We start from the raw sequence: 13684 nt of genomic DNA, 5'->3' as shown, positions 1-13684 counted from the left end.
TCCTAGAGGAGTCACGTGCTCAGAAGAAAGAATTTTTTTAACTCAAGGCCGAGAAGATGACATATGATAGAGAAAGAGAGGGAAATAAAGTAGACAAGAGGACGAGTGACTGAGGTTGGAGGCGAAGAAACTGAAAATTGCCCGGTGGGAGCGGGAGGAGGGCATAATGTTGCTCGATGTGAGTACATTGCCTGGAGTTCAGCAGGTATATTTTCAACAACTTCAAAGGGAGATATTGGCGAGACGCAATACATCAGATAATTGATCAGAACATTCTTTTTTGTAACTTATTTTTTTATTCAATATTCGATATCTTTGTATTTTATGCTTGACACATTAGTATAACTTGCTAGACTGTTAAGACTGATGTTGATGATCTTTTTTAAGGACTTTGGCACGTTTGTTGTATTTTATAATTTGTACGTTAGCAAGTAAATATTGAGAAGATAGAAAAACGTAGTCGTTGAATTTGAATCTAACATGGATAGATGTTGCTTGATTACAGCTTGACATTAAAAATTTTTAAAATATTACATATAATGAAAATATTACAGTAACAATCAACATGTTCTTGAAGAAAACATGTTTTTTTGGAATGGAAATTGTAGAAATAGGAATACATGGTCGCTACTAATATTAAAAAGATAGAAAATCCAACAAAACCTTTTCTTCTATTGTTGGGAATAAATCTGCCATTGATGTTCAATTAAATCTACTTGTAGTTGATGATGTGCCGAGCTGTCTCTAATTTTATGATGGCACTGAATGAAGTTGATAAATTCGTTTGTTGGATTGCACGATAGTTCTGGAATATCATCATCAACTTGATCATACTCCATGTTCGGACCCTGAGTATCATCATGCTCGTCTTCAATGATCAGTTATGTAGAATAACACATGCTTTCATTATATTTGTTAGCTCATTGACTTTGAAAAATCGGGAAGGTCTACGAACGATTGCAAATCGTTGTTGAAGTGCTCTAAAGGCACGCTCGACATCTTTTCTTGCGGATTCTTGTGTTGCGGCAAAGTTTTTCTTCTTATTACCTTGGGGTGATATAATCTTCTTTACAAACGTTGACCATTTGGGATAAATACCATCGGTAATGTAGTACCCCATAGTTTATTCGTTGTCATTGATTGTGTAATTAATTGGAGGAGCACACCCTTGAGCAAGTTCCGTGCAAATAAAAAGATCTCTTAGCACATTAATATCATTATGTGAACCGGGTATACCAAAAGATGCATGCCATATCCAAAGATCATATGAAGCAGCTGCTACTAAAATAATAGTTAGTTCACGGATGTGGCAAGAGTACATACATTTCCAGGCAGCGGGATAATTTTTCCACTTCTAATGCATGCAATCAATGCTTCCCAACATTCCTAGAAATCCTCATTGTTCACAAACCGCAAGCAATAGAGTAATATCATTTGCATTTGAAAACTGCAAATATTCATCTAAAAAAAAGTTACGATTGTCTTACAGAATTTTTTGAGGCTCTCCATTACGGTGCTTTCTCCAATATGTATGTATTTATCCATAAAATCTCCAGTCACCCCATACGCCAACATTTTAAGTGCTGCAGTTATTTTTTGCATAGAAGATAAACTGAGTATTCCGACATTATCTCTCCTTCGAAATAGATTGGAGGGATTTACTGGATCTTCTGCAAAATAGTCATGAAAAAGGCGCTCATGCCATCGAATATGATCACACCGAATAAACTTACGACATTGGCGATTGCCACGATGTCTCGATGACTCTCCATCAGCCTCAGCATTAAGAACAACATCCAACTCATTATCAGATGACAAGTATGTGAGCAATTTATAAAAGAAAGAACGAGCCATTTGATGAAGGGAGTTGGAGATGAAACTTAGGTATTTGAGAATGTGAATGCAAGCAAAAAACGTATTTATAGAGAAAAAAGTTACTGTTATAGATACGACAAAAAATATTATCATTGGAAAAAAAAAAAATGTTACCGTTGAAGAAAAGATAAAAAAATCTACCGTTAGAGAAATGACAAAGCATGTTACTGTTGGAAGCAGCAATTCAAAATGTTACCATTGTACTATTTTACAAAAAATTTTATCATTAATATGCGAGTAGGTATTACCGTTAAAGAAACTGAAAAAAATATTACCGTTATATGAAAATGAAAAAAAAAATGTTATCGTTAGACAAATACAAATCAAATATTTATCAAGTATATACGGACAAAATCATATTAAAAAATACCATCGCATTGGAAATTTCACATATTAAAAAAAATATTATTTTTAATACCGATGTTGAATTGAAAAATAATATTGTATTCGAGAAAAAAAAATCGTATAAATATTTATAAAATGTGATATTTGAAAATAAGAGAATAAGACAAAAGAGTTAGTGGTTAATAATGGAAATGGAAGTGAGAGAAAAAAGTAATAAAGAAATAATAGAAAAATATTATTTTAATAAAATAGAGAAATGATAGGGAATGAGATGGAGAAGGTTTTTTTAATATGAATAAAATTTAAGATAAAAATATAGGAAATTTCATTTTTAGCTAAAATTTAAAAAAAGATTTAGGCTTCGTTTGGTTACCAAACATCTCTTAACTCATCTCAACTTATCATTACAACTTTTTCAAATTTCAACACAAAATATAATAAACAATTCAACTTTTTCAAATCTTAAAATAATAATAATATTAAAAATAATATTTTATTATCTCAACTCAACTCAATTTAACTCACTTCAATATCTAAACACAATCTTCAAGAAATCGACGAAAATACTCTAAGAGGAGGGAAACTCGGTGTGTGTGGGATAATAAAAAGAATAAAATAAAAAATTAACATGACGCGTGAGTTTGTAAAAATTTTTGTGTGGAATTGTTTTGTGTCGTTAGTATTCTAATCTCTTTAGATAAAAAATCAAACATTTGACTACCGATTGAAAGGCGTGACATGTCAGCACGCACATACCGTGCACAGGCCCTTGTCCCTGACACAATTCTAATTGTATTCCCACGGGACATTTGCAGAGGAGAGGGGTTGGAAATTTTACTTATTGACATCAGAAATTAAAACCATAAAAAATATTCCTTGCCATTCCCCAATGAAATTCACATTAGTGACAAGCTTTACTTTTTTTATGATTTTTTTCAGCATTAATTTTTTTAATGTATAAAGATCCTTTAATTGTCTGACTGAATTAGATCAGTCAATATAAAAAAAAAATGATAAAAATAATATTAAATGCTCATTTTAGTTCACACTACTAAAAAATTCTGTATAGACAATATTAAGGTCTAGTTCGGTTAAACAGATAAAATGAGATGAAAAATTTATGAATTTTAATAAAATAATTTGAGTTAAAATATTTTATAAAATTTTAAAAGAGGAGAGAGAAAAAGTTGAATAAGAATATTATAAACTTAAAAAATATTGTTAAAATATAAATATTTGTTTTGTGATTTAAAAATGTTGAATTGTTTTTATTGTTTTGTTTCAAAGTTTGGAAATGTTGTAATGATTAGATGAAAAAATTAAAAAGTGTTTGTGTTTGAATATTGAGATAAGATTGAATGAGATGAATTGAGACCTAAATATTGTAGAATTGATAGAATGTGTTTATCTCTATGCAATGTGACCATTCCATTTGATCAAGCAATTAGAAGATATCTCAGTTAGTTTATAACTAATCTACTTCCATTTGAATACTGAAAGAAGGTTGGTGTCTTTTGGTTTTAAACCATTTTTTTTTTTTAATCTCCAAAATGTACGTTGGGAAGCAGCTTCATGGAAGAATGACTCTTGCAATGAAGATATAGATTGCTCATGACAGCCTAATGTGTGCTCCAACTCGCAGCATTCTTTCCAAGGTCTATTAGAGTGAAGGATTCTGAGCAGTCATTCGCAGCATTACAGTTGGGAGAGAAATTAGAAGCTCGAGATTGGTATTATAATTTTCAAAGTAGTTACCAAATCCATGTTTCATTGATTTTGAATGTAACTCAAAACAATTTCCAACACAGAGGTATTGCAACTTCTTATAGTTCATCCCTCTGCAATATATAATCCAACAGGATATGCAAAACCATAATGTTTCAAAAATCAGATCTGCTCACTGCTCCCCATCCCAGAGTTCTTCAATGGTCCTATAGGCACCGAAGGTCTCATGAACAAATGGAGTGCCCTTAATTATCCTCTCCTGCAAGATTATATACCCAACAGCTATAATCATCTAAGTTTTAGTGAAACCTTCTTCACTATTAATGAAGTTAATTTGCAATAAGTGATTATAAGATGAATTGGCAGTCAATGATTTATAAAAATCCATCCTTTTCTTTTTTTTTTTTGAGAGGGAAGTTCTATGCACTGGTGTATATGAATAGGGATACGCTACTTGCCTGCTCAATGTCAGAGAACATTTCAAACAAATCATCAGGTATAGACCAGCCAAAAAGGTCAAAATTTTCCTTGATCCTTGTCTCATTTGAGCTCTTAGGCAGTACACTGTGACCCATTTGCAGCCCCCAACGAAGAGCCACTTGTGCAGGAGTCTTCCCCAGTTTTTCTGCAACCCAAAGGAGAGTTGGGTTTTTAAGGACCTCCTTTTTCATAATCCTCATGGCGGGGGAACCCAATGGTGAATAACCCTGAAATGAGAAAAAAAGTTGATAACTGAGTAACCAGAAAACAAAGAAAGGGTTGTTCAAAATTAACATAATTTCATGATTTGCTCGAAAAGATTGCGGTTCTTTTGCTATCACCAATCTATATCTGAACACTCACAGATAGGTGAATTCCTTTAGATTTACAGAAGGCATGCAACTTTGGCTGCTGCCAGAGAGGGTGACACTCCACTTGGTTGACAGCAGGAGGCACTCTGGCCACCTCCAACAAAGCCTCCAGCTTCTTTGTAGAGAAATTGCTTACTCCAATAGCTCGAGCCTTGCCAGAATCATATAGCGCCTCCATTGCTTTCCATGTGCTTGGTATGTCTAGCTGTGTAAGGTTTTCCGACTTAAATCCAACTGACCCCTTTTTCATCCCAACTGGCCAGTGTATCTACCAATGAAATTGGCACACTTTTTAATCAATATTATTTTCTCAGAAAAAGATACTTCAAATCATGTTAAACTTAAGAGTTCTGTTGCATTCACAAATGAATTATTTAAAAAAATCATACAAATTGACGTGGTTTTATCTGATCTATTAGACATATTTCACAATAAAAATAATTTTATCAATAAAAATAATTTTATAATCTAACGAACCACATCAAGTCACGTCAATTTGTAATATTATTTTTGTATAATCTTTTTGTGATTAGAGTATTTCCCTAGCTGCTCAGTTAATGGGTTGTACATACTAGATATAGATCCAGATAGTCAAGCTGCAAATCCTGCAGGGTTTTATCAAATGTCTTTGGTACATCTTCTGGAGCATGATCCGTACACCTACAAACAAACAAATATATATATATATATATAGTTCCAATTACACTGTAATGCTTATAAAATTTAGTAAAGATTCGAGACAAATGAGTATAGACAGCATCAGAAAAAACCAGAGTTTGGAGGTGATCCATAAGTCCTCACGCTTCACTACACCATCATTAAACAGCTTCTTCAAATTAGCAGACCCAATCTACACCAAACCAGCTTCTTTTTTACAATTTTCATTCATCATGTACTAAATATGAGCTCCCCAAACAAACATGCGCGCGCGCGCACACACACAGATATAAATATATTTTACCTCCTTCTCGTTGCCATAAAGTTGAGCACAATCAATGTGTCGATATCCGACCTGCCATCAGACATCATGTTTTCAAGTGCTTTACGACATATACGTTTGAAGAAACAATAATATGAATTCATCGTCCTAAATTTTATCATCTCCCTTCCCATTGTATAATTCAAAAACGACATGTCCTTATTATATAAAACAACGTATATAAATAATCTGGAGCGACCGCAGTATTGTCAGCTAGCTATAAATTAACAAATATAAATTTTAATTTCAGAAGCTGGCTAGCACTACGTACGTTAATGGCGGTGGTGACGGCGACCACACCAGGGTCGGAGTCCCAGGTTCCGAGGCCAACGGAAGGCATCTTGGCCCCCGTGTTCAACTCAAAGAATCGAATTTCCTTCGCCATTCCTTGTACAGATCACAAGTACGTACGTACCGGTCTCGTGAAGACAGCTTGCTTTCTATTTGTAAAGCTGAGACATGCTCACACGTCACTTGAAAAAGCAACGAGTAAGTTGTGATTGAACTACTACCAAACCGGCCATTTCAATTTCCATCTTTCTTTCGACTGTTTCTCATGCATGCTTGATTTGATTCCAGGTTTTGTACATTTTAGAGAAGATCATTGGTTGGCTGGGGAGGGGACCTTTTGCAGGCTTTCCTCATCTTTCAGACTCAGTTTTCTTCAGAGTTTCTTTCCTTGTTTGTTTTTTCTATGCAATATTGTCTGTTTCATGTCTCATTTGAAAATGATTATGTGGGAATAGGATATAGCTAATTCCTGACATACCATAATTTCAACCATTTAAAAAGAAAGATTTGGATTTATTAATTTATAATTTATAAGAGATTAACTTGCTTTTCAATGCAAGAACCTCAAAAGGAGAATCCATTATTATGGATTCTGGGGACGGCTATTACTTGCTTATGGCCGGGCCGGTTTATTATATGTTTGTCGATCATAGACGTTTCTTGGTCCCCCAACTTTATTTATTATATTATTTAACTTTTTTTTTAAAAAAAAAAGGAATATTGTGTGTATATATATATATATATAAAAAGAGTAATGCTAGAGAAAAGTCATTATAGCAGTGCACACTTTATACTCACTGCATGATTGCTTCTAGTTGATTATTCCTAACACTCATTTGAAGAGATGTGTGGTCTAGATGATATCATATCATATGTGTAAAATAAATACTTTTAATAATAATTTTTATCTATATTTATTCATATATAATATATGATATTGGCTTTCAAGTATACATCATTCATTAGTTTAGTCTATCGACTTCACTTACTAACAAACCTTTTTGGTATAAGTATGATCAGCTTTTCCTATTGCTTTACTGTTTTAATTAATGTCGATTAGGTGAGAATCAGACTTCGAATTTATGACGATGAAAAACTTAAATTTTATCATTTTTATTTTTATTTTTATTTTTATCTACATCTATTTTTAATGTCATTATAAAAAAAATAGGTATTTAGACGACTAATTTTAACTAAAAAGAACAATTTTATTAAAAATAACTGGTCATAAAATGTCATTTTTCTTATAGTGTGCGTCTTATACCATAGCAATAGAACAAACATATTTAAAATAGAGTATTAATGATTTGTACAAAATTCCAATTATTCAAATCTCGCGTAAGTCTTTTATAAAAAAATAGTTTCACTTGAAGTTCATTTTTTTTTTTTATTAAAAAACATGTGTGAGACTTCTTTATACGCTTAAAATTTGTACCTAAGAATAGTACTATTAAAAATAAGAAAGGTATTGAAAAGATGCTAAATGATCAAGACAAGTCATTTTGTATTTGTAGAATGAAAAAATAAAAGAGTGGTAAAAGAAGATTGAGGATGATTGATCGGTGTCATATTTATAAGATGAGAGTTTGAAAAACAAGTCCTAAATCCTCTTATATGATGCGACATATTTATAAATAGATCTTCTTTTTTTTTTTTTTTAAACAAAAATATTAAACAAAGGGATCCATGTAAAGCTTTTTACTCTATTCGTTCTCTTCTCTTAAGCGTTATAAGAGTCATCTTCTCGTTATTTAAGTAATGGTGGAGAGTTTAGTGAATATAGATTTTTTTATTTCAGCGCCAACACCTAATATATAAACAACAAACATATAAAGTCAAAGTCCATATATATAATTTAACATTATTATTATAAATAATTTTTTTGGTGAATATTAAATAAAATAATGCTAGATATAACTACTTTAGAATGTGCAAATCTCATGTAATTCTTTTTTTAAAAAAAGTGATACCCACTATTAAAAAAAAAATTATTTTAAGTGGGTTCAACTTTTTTTTTAAATAAATTGCATGATGCTAATTGCATACTCTAGACATGTACAAATCATATTTTCTATTAAATATATGATAAGTATTATAATTTTAATTGTGTTTATCTTTTTCTAACTCTTAAGGTTGTGTTTGGATAGCAGAATGATCTGAGATCACTCTATTACTATTTAATATTTTATTTTATTTTTTATATTTTTTATTATTATTTAATATTTTATTATTAGTTTTTATCATCTTTTTACTACTATTTATAGATTATTTAAAACCATTTTACTATTTAAACATAGCCTCAAAGTATTGATTCACGGCAGCAATCAAGATTCATGAAACTTCTAAAATACGATAAATATTATAAATACCAAAAGCTTTTGTACGATATAAGCAACAAGCGCTGCATTTGTCATCTTTTTCCTTCAGAAAATTCAAGCACATTTTCCAGGGTGGCCCGTATTAGCATCTATGCATTGACTTGTCTTCTGCATATCCCAAACCGTTTTTCTACAGACAGTGGGCTATGCGCAACCGTGGTGCAACCCAACATCAGCCCATTTTTTTAAAACAAATATCGAAAAGAGAAAACAGGAAAAGAAATACTGACAGCTTCTCTTCATCTTCATGGAGCTTCTCTTCATGCATAATAAAGCTTCTCTTCATGCTGAGATTATCTTCATGTTTAGCTTCTCTTTCTGTAAAACCGAGCTTCTCTTTATAAGTTGGCAAAAATCAATTTGTTTTTACCGTGAACTCTCTTCGTGGATTCTTCCACAGATCGACAAAGAGTTTTCGCATCTGAGTTTATTAAAAAAAAAATAGGATTTGCAAATCCATCTTTTCACCTTAATTTTCACCATGCATTTTTCCTATGAAAAATTTAGTTGTTCACTTCCTCTATCTTGGTTGTCGGCACCGTGGTAAAAAGTTTCTTTTGAACTTCTTTATGAGTTTTCTTTGTTTTGTTCATTAATTTTGGTAGGTTCTTAGGATTGAAAAAATAATTTTTTTTTTTTCAATAAACAAAAATATTGAGTTAGATCTGCAGGAGAATCATCATCAAAATCCAAAAAGAGAGGCCAGAGCTTTGTATCTCACATGGCAAGTGTTTGAACTAGTAAACATAGAACCATTTAGATGTTATCCAGAAATGGTAGGATTAGATCTCATGTGGGCTTTCTTTGGCTTGGTGACTAGATAAGAAGTTGCATGAGTGTGGTCAGGAATTGGCCTTTTTCATAAAATTAAATTGAAAATAAGCAGTTAAGTGTATAGGATGGACTTATGATCAGGGTTTATAACCTTTCACTTTCGAGGATTATTGTCTAGCCCTACCACTAGAATTGTATCCGAGGGCAAGGCGTTGAGGGAACATGATAAATTTGAATGAAACAAAGAAGAATGGAGAAGGACGGAAGCACGAAGGGGCACAATTGGGAGTGAGAAGGAGAAGATTCGAAAAAGAAAAAATGAAGGGGAGAAGAGGATTCAGAGAAGGTGAAAACTAAGGGGAGGATGTATAAGAAGAAACGAAGTCGATATTTGGAAAAAGGAAAACGAATGAAATAAACCGTTTCATTTTTCTACATGGACATGGGTTGCACGACGCTTCCCGTTCAACTGCAACAAGTATTTTTCTATCCCAAAAGCCCAATGGCATCCCAAAAATGCTAGGGACAACCGTCCTTGTGTCCTCACTGAGGAACTGACTACCACGTCAGCAGATAGTATTAAAAAAGAAAAAAAAAAAAAAAAGAAAAGAAGGAAACATCTCATATGCGAAAAGGAGGAAAATCAAAACAAAAACACAAAGAAGACTTGCCTTGTTATCGATTATCACAGGTAAATTGATTCTCCTTCTGTTATCTCCAATACAGAATTTACAGGGTTCTAGCCCCCCTCTCAACCGTTACAGTAAGCGTTCCCACACTTGCTCTTATGTATGTATGTATGTATGTATGTATGCATGTGTTTTTCATGTTGTCGATATATACAATCGTTTTTCAATCTCATTTTTGGATGAATACAGATTTTCTTCTTGTTTTGGATAATTTTTTATGTTTGGAGCTTTGCTTTTTAAGTTTTGGCGGCTGGAGGAATTCAACTTGTTACAGTTGATTGATTTATTTCTATACATCATGCTCTTCTCTCTGTTTTGGTATTTTTTTTCATACTTTAATTTTTTTTTTCAGTTTTCGTTTTGACTTTGGCTATATTCAAGTATGGTTTCAAAGCTTAAAGATATGTTATTAAATCTAGGATAATTGTGTTGTGTCATTCATGCGAAAAAGAGAAAGAAACTGAGTTTTATCGTATGGAATTTGGAGTAGTTCTCAGCCTGCCATGGCTTGAGGCTGGCGGTGGTGGCAATGGAAGGGAAAGAGAAAATGAGAGAGTGGAGAGATAAAAAGAAAAATTTGAAGAATGAGTGAACAAGAGAGAGAAAAAGTGAGTGAGTTAGTGTCTGAAACTAGAGAAAACTAAGAAGAAAGAGGGCTCGTCGATGGCTGGGGGAAAGAGAAAATGAGAGAGTGGATTGAAGAAAAAAAAAATCTGTAGGGGAGAATGAGCAAACGAGTGAACAAAATAATTGAGAGAGAGAAGGGGGGGGGGAATGAAATGATAGAGTGGAAAAAAAATAATATTTTTTATGCAATTGGTTATGCAGGGGTTATCCTAGCCGGTTGCAAGTAAAGTTTTTGATAGCATCTCGGGACTGAATTACAAGCTCCAAAAATTACAAAGCTCAAAAAGCAACCAACACTTTCAAATGAGAACATATTTGAGTTAATCTACAGTAAGATTACATGCAAGTTTATACAATTATATTTAAAAAAAATTACAATAATAACTTTTTTAAAATGATGATTTTTCTCCTTTTATGCTTATTTATTAATAGGACTGCACACGCAGTCCCTCACTCAAGATTGCAAATAAAATTTCTCATAATATTTACAGCCACCAAATACGTAAATGTCTGCATTTCTTTTTAAAAAATAGTAAATATAAGATTCACTAAAAAATTAGTTTTTTGATAATAGATCTCATTATTTTTAAAGAAATACGCGACATTTGTATAATCCATAACTGTATCTAATAAATAGCAAGGAAAATCCATCGATACCCTCACAACTGTTTTTTTTTTTTTGAATAAAACCTCATCTACATTTCATCAAACTGTTCTATGGCTTTCAGCCATTACAAGAGGCAATATACTTGTATTACATTGTCTAGGTGAATAACTCCATTGCATAATGAAGCTGCTTGTTGAGCCAACAGATGTGCCACTTTGTATCAGCCAAAATGATTTTTGTATCTCTCACCAAGCAACTCAGAATACCTTTAGGAAGCCCAATAGAGCCCAAAAAACAGTACAAGTACCAACCGGTAAGAAGGCAAAAGTATAGAAGAGGAGAAACTTTTAATTTTTATTTTAAATTTATTATTGTTAATTATATAATTTATATCCACTTATATGATGTGATTTAAGCAATGAGTGGGATATTATGCCGCCCCCACTTTTACCGTCCAGCGTATTTATTTTTATAGTTTTTGAATATATTTAAATATTTTAAAACAATAAAAAAATATATTAATATATTTAAAATTACTTTTTTAATTATTAAATAAAAAAATTTTAATTTTTTGATCTGCAATCAATTTGAGCGATTAGACGAAGGAGATAAAGTAACTTTTCTCTTAACGTTTGGATTCGAAGATGACTTAAGATGATTTGAGATGAGTTGAGATGAGCTGAGATGAATTGTGAATAGTAATGAGATGAGTTGTGAATAGTAATGAGATTTATGAGTTAAAGTTGTTGAATAGTAGTGAGATGAATTGAGATGAGCTGAGATCACTTACGAATCCAAACGAGTCCTTATGTCAATTGTTATGTCAACGACTCAACTGTTTATATGCAAAGTTGCTTAAAATATACGTCAATCAATGTGACTGAATGAAATGACAAAATGAACGGTGAAGAATCTTGGAATAATTAATCTTTGTAGGATATTCATCACTTCTAAAATATAATGATAGTATAATATTGAATATTTGGTTGGTAAAAAAAAATAATTAGTTTTTGTTTATATAATAAAAATATTTCATTTCATTTTATTTTATTATATTATATTAATATAATTTTTTTAAATTTATATATAAAATATAATAAATAATTTAATTTTTTTTAATCTTAAAATAATAATATTATTAAAAAATAATATTTTGAGCTGTTATACATCCTACATGATCTCGGAAACGATGCCGTCCTTTGCGATGCTATATCCTTTTCAACATTTTTCTTTTCAGTTTTCAGTATAAAAAAGCTAAGAAGCGAACCCTCTTTAATTATTGGACCCTGCCACTCAGGGGGCAGTCCATAACATAATGCATCTCGGATTTTATGCTTGTCTATCATTTTTCTTGGAAGCTCCCTTTTTCTTTAATTATTTTTTATTTTTATGTTTACCCAAAACATAGTAATGGTGCTTTTAACGTGTAAACCCCACCCCCCTAATCGGGGCAGGGCCCCAAGCCTCCCGGGGCGGGAAAGGGGCTCCGCACTATGCAAGTAGCACTTATATCATTAACAAATTTGTAAAAAGATAAAACAAGTGAAATATGGTTAAAAATGAGCTAAGGGCTAAAGCAAAAGAGATAACTTCAAAGGGAATGAAAAAAACATCTATAAAATGTGAAAACTTCTATATGGATGGACACTCTCTTCGAATTCCATTTTCCACCTCTCAATCCTTGATTTTTATAGGAATTGCTTCTCTTCAACCTCTGTTCAATCATATTTCTTTATTATATTGACAGTTACACGAGATTACAAGAGACTGTATAATTACCAAATATAATTAATTTTACTCTCGAAAGACCTGTTAGCATAAGTCTCTTTATTTATATTTACTATATTTTATTTGTATTTTATTCTTCATTTAATTTATAGATTAGCATCCAAACATCACAATAAAGTTAAAACACCATCATGGGTGATTTGACTATACTGTTGCTTCCAACCTTGTTAGAAAATACCCTAAGAAAAACACTACTTTGCCTCTTCACTTTGCCCACTTTATTTGACCGCTTGTTCTTTTTTTTTTTTTTTTACTTAGTGATTAAAGAAGTAATTTTAAATGTATTTATATTTTTTTTATTTTTTTAAAATATATTTAAATGTATTAAAAAAATATGAAAAGAAAAAAAAAAAAAAAAAGTTACGCTGGGCGGTACGCCCAGCGGTCAACATGGGGCGGCATTGTAGCCGCACCCATAACCTAATATTTTTTTTATGGTGCCCTTTCTTTTGTGGATGAAAAAAAAAGAAAAAGTTGCTTGCTTTGAAATATATTCCATTCTTGAATTTTCTTCCGAACTAGCCAATCAATTTTGGCAGACTTAACAATTTTTTTAATTATTATGACAACAAAGGACCTAGAAGACACGACACGGCAAGGAATGCAATTTAAGGTCAAGTTCGATATTAAGATTGGACTGAAAAAACTATGTATAAGCTAGGGATTAAAACCCCTGATATCTTTAGCATATCATTATACAAAATAAGACTAACATGTTATTCTTCTCGTAAAATTAAATTCATAAATAAATAAAC

General features: G+C 31.8%; 1 protein-coding gene across 1 annotated transcript; it reads right to left on the bottom strand.

The window, feature by feature from the left end:
* Positions 1-4064: 4064 nt before the first annotated feature.
* Positions 4065-6188, bottom strand: LOC109010027 (NADPH-dependent aldo-keto reductase, chloroplastic-like). Its single transcript, XM_035688857.1, has 7 exons — positions 6047-6188; positions 5758-5808; positions 5567-5646; positions 5369-5456; positions 4789-5064; positions 4395-4652; positions 4065-4237 (listed from the first exon to the last, which is right to left on the bottom strand). The coding sequence occupies exons 1-7, from the start codon at positions 6158-6160 to the stop codon at positions 4118-4120; spliced, it is 987 nt and encodes a 328-aa protein (XP_035544750.1). The 5' UTR covers positions 6161-6188; the 3' UTR covers positions 4065-4117.
* Positions 6189-13684: the final 7496 nt, after the last annotated feature.

Source organism: Juglans regia, chromosome 3 (assembly GCF_001411555.2).
Source record: "Juglans regia cultivar Chandler chromosome 3, Walnut 2.0, whole genome shotgun sequence".
Lineage (NCBI taxonomy): Eukaryota > Viridiplantae > Streptophyta > Magnoliopsida > Fagales > Juglandaceae > Juglans > Juglans regia.
This window is presented reverse-complemented; position numbering and strand designations above follow the sequence as displayed.

Excerpts from the sequence above, each read along its gene's own strand:
- LOC109010027 (XM_035688857.1), bottom strand. The coding sequence starts at position 6,160 with ATGGCGAAGGAAATTCGATTCTTTGAGTTGAACACGGGGGCCAAGATG. Across the intron at positions 4,653-4,788 it reads CTAAAGGAATTCACCTATCT|GGTTATTCACCATTGGGTTC; the intron begins GTGAGTGTTCAG and ends TTCTCATTTCAG. Across the intron at positions 4,238-4,394 it reads ACATTGAGCAGGCAAGTAGC|ATGATTATAGCTGTTGGGTA; the intron begins GTATCCCTATTC and ends ACTAAAACTTAG.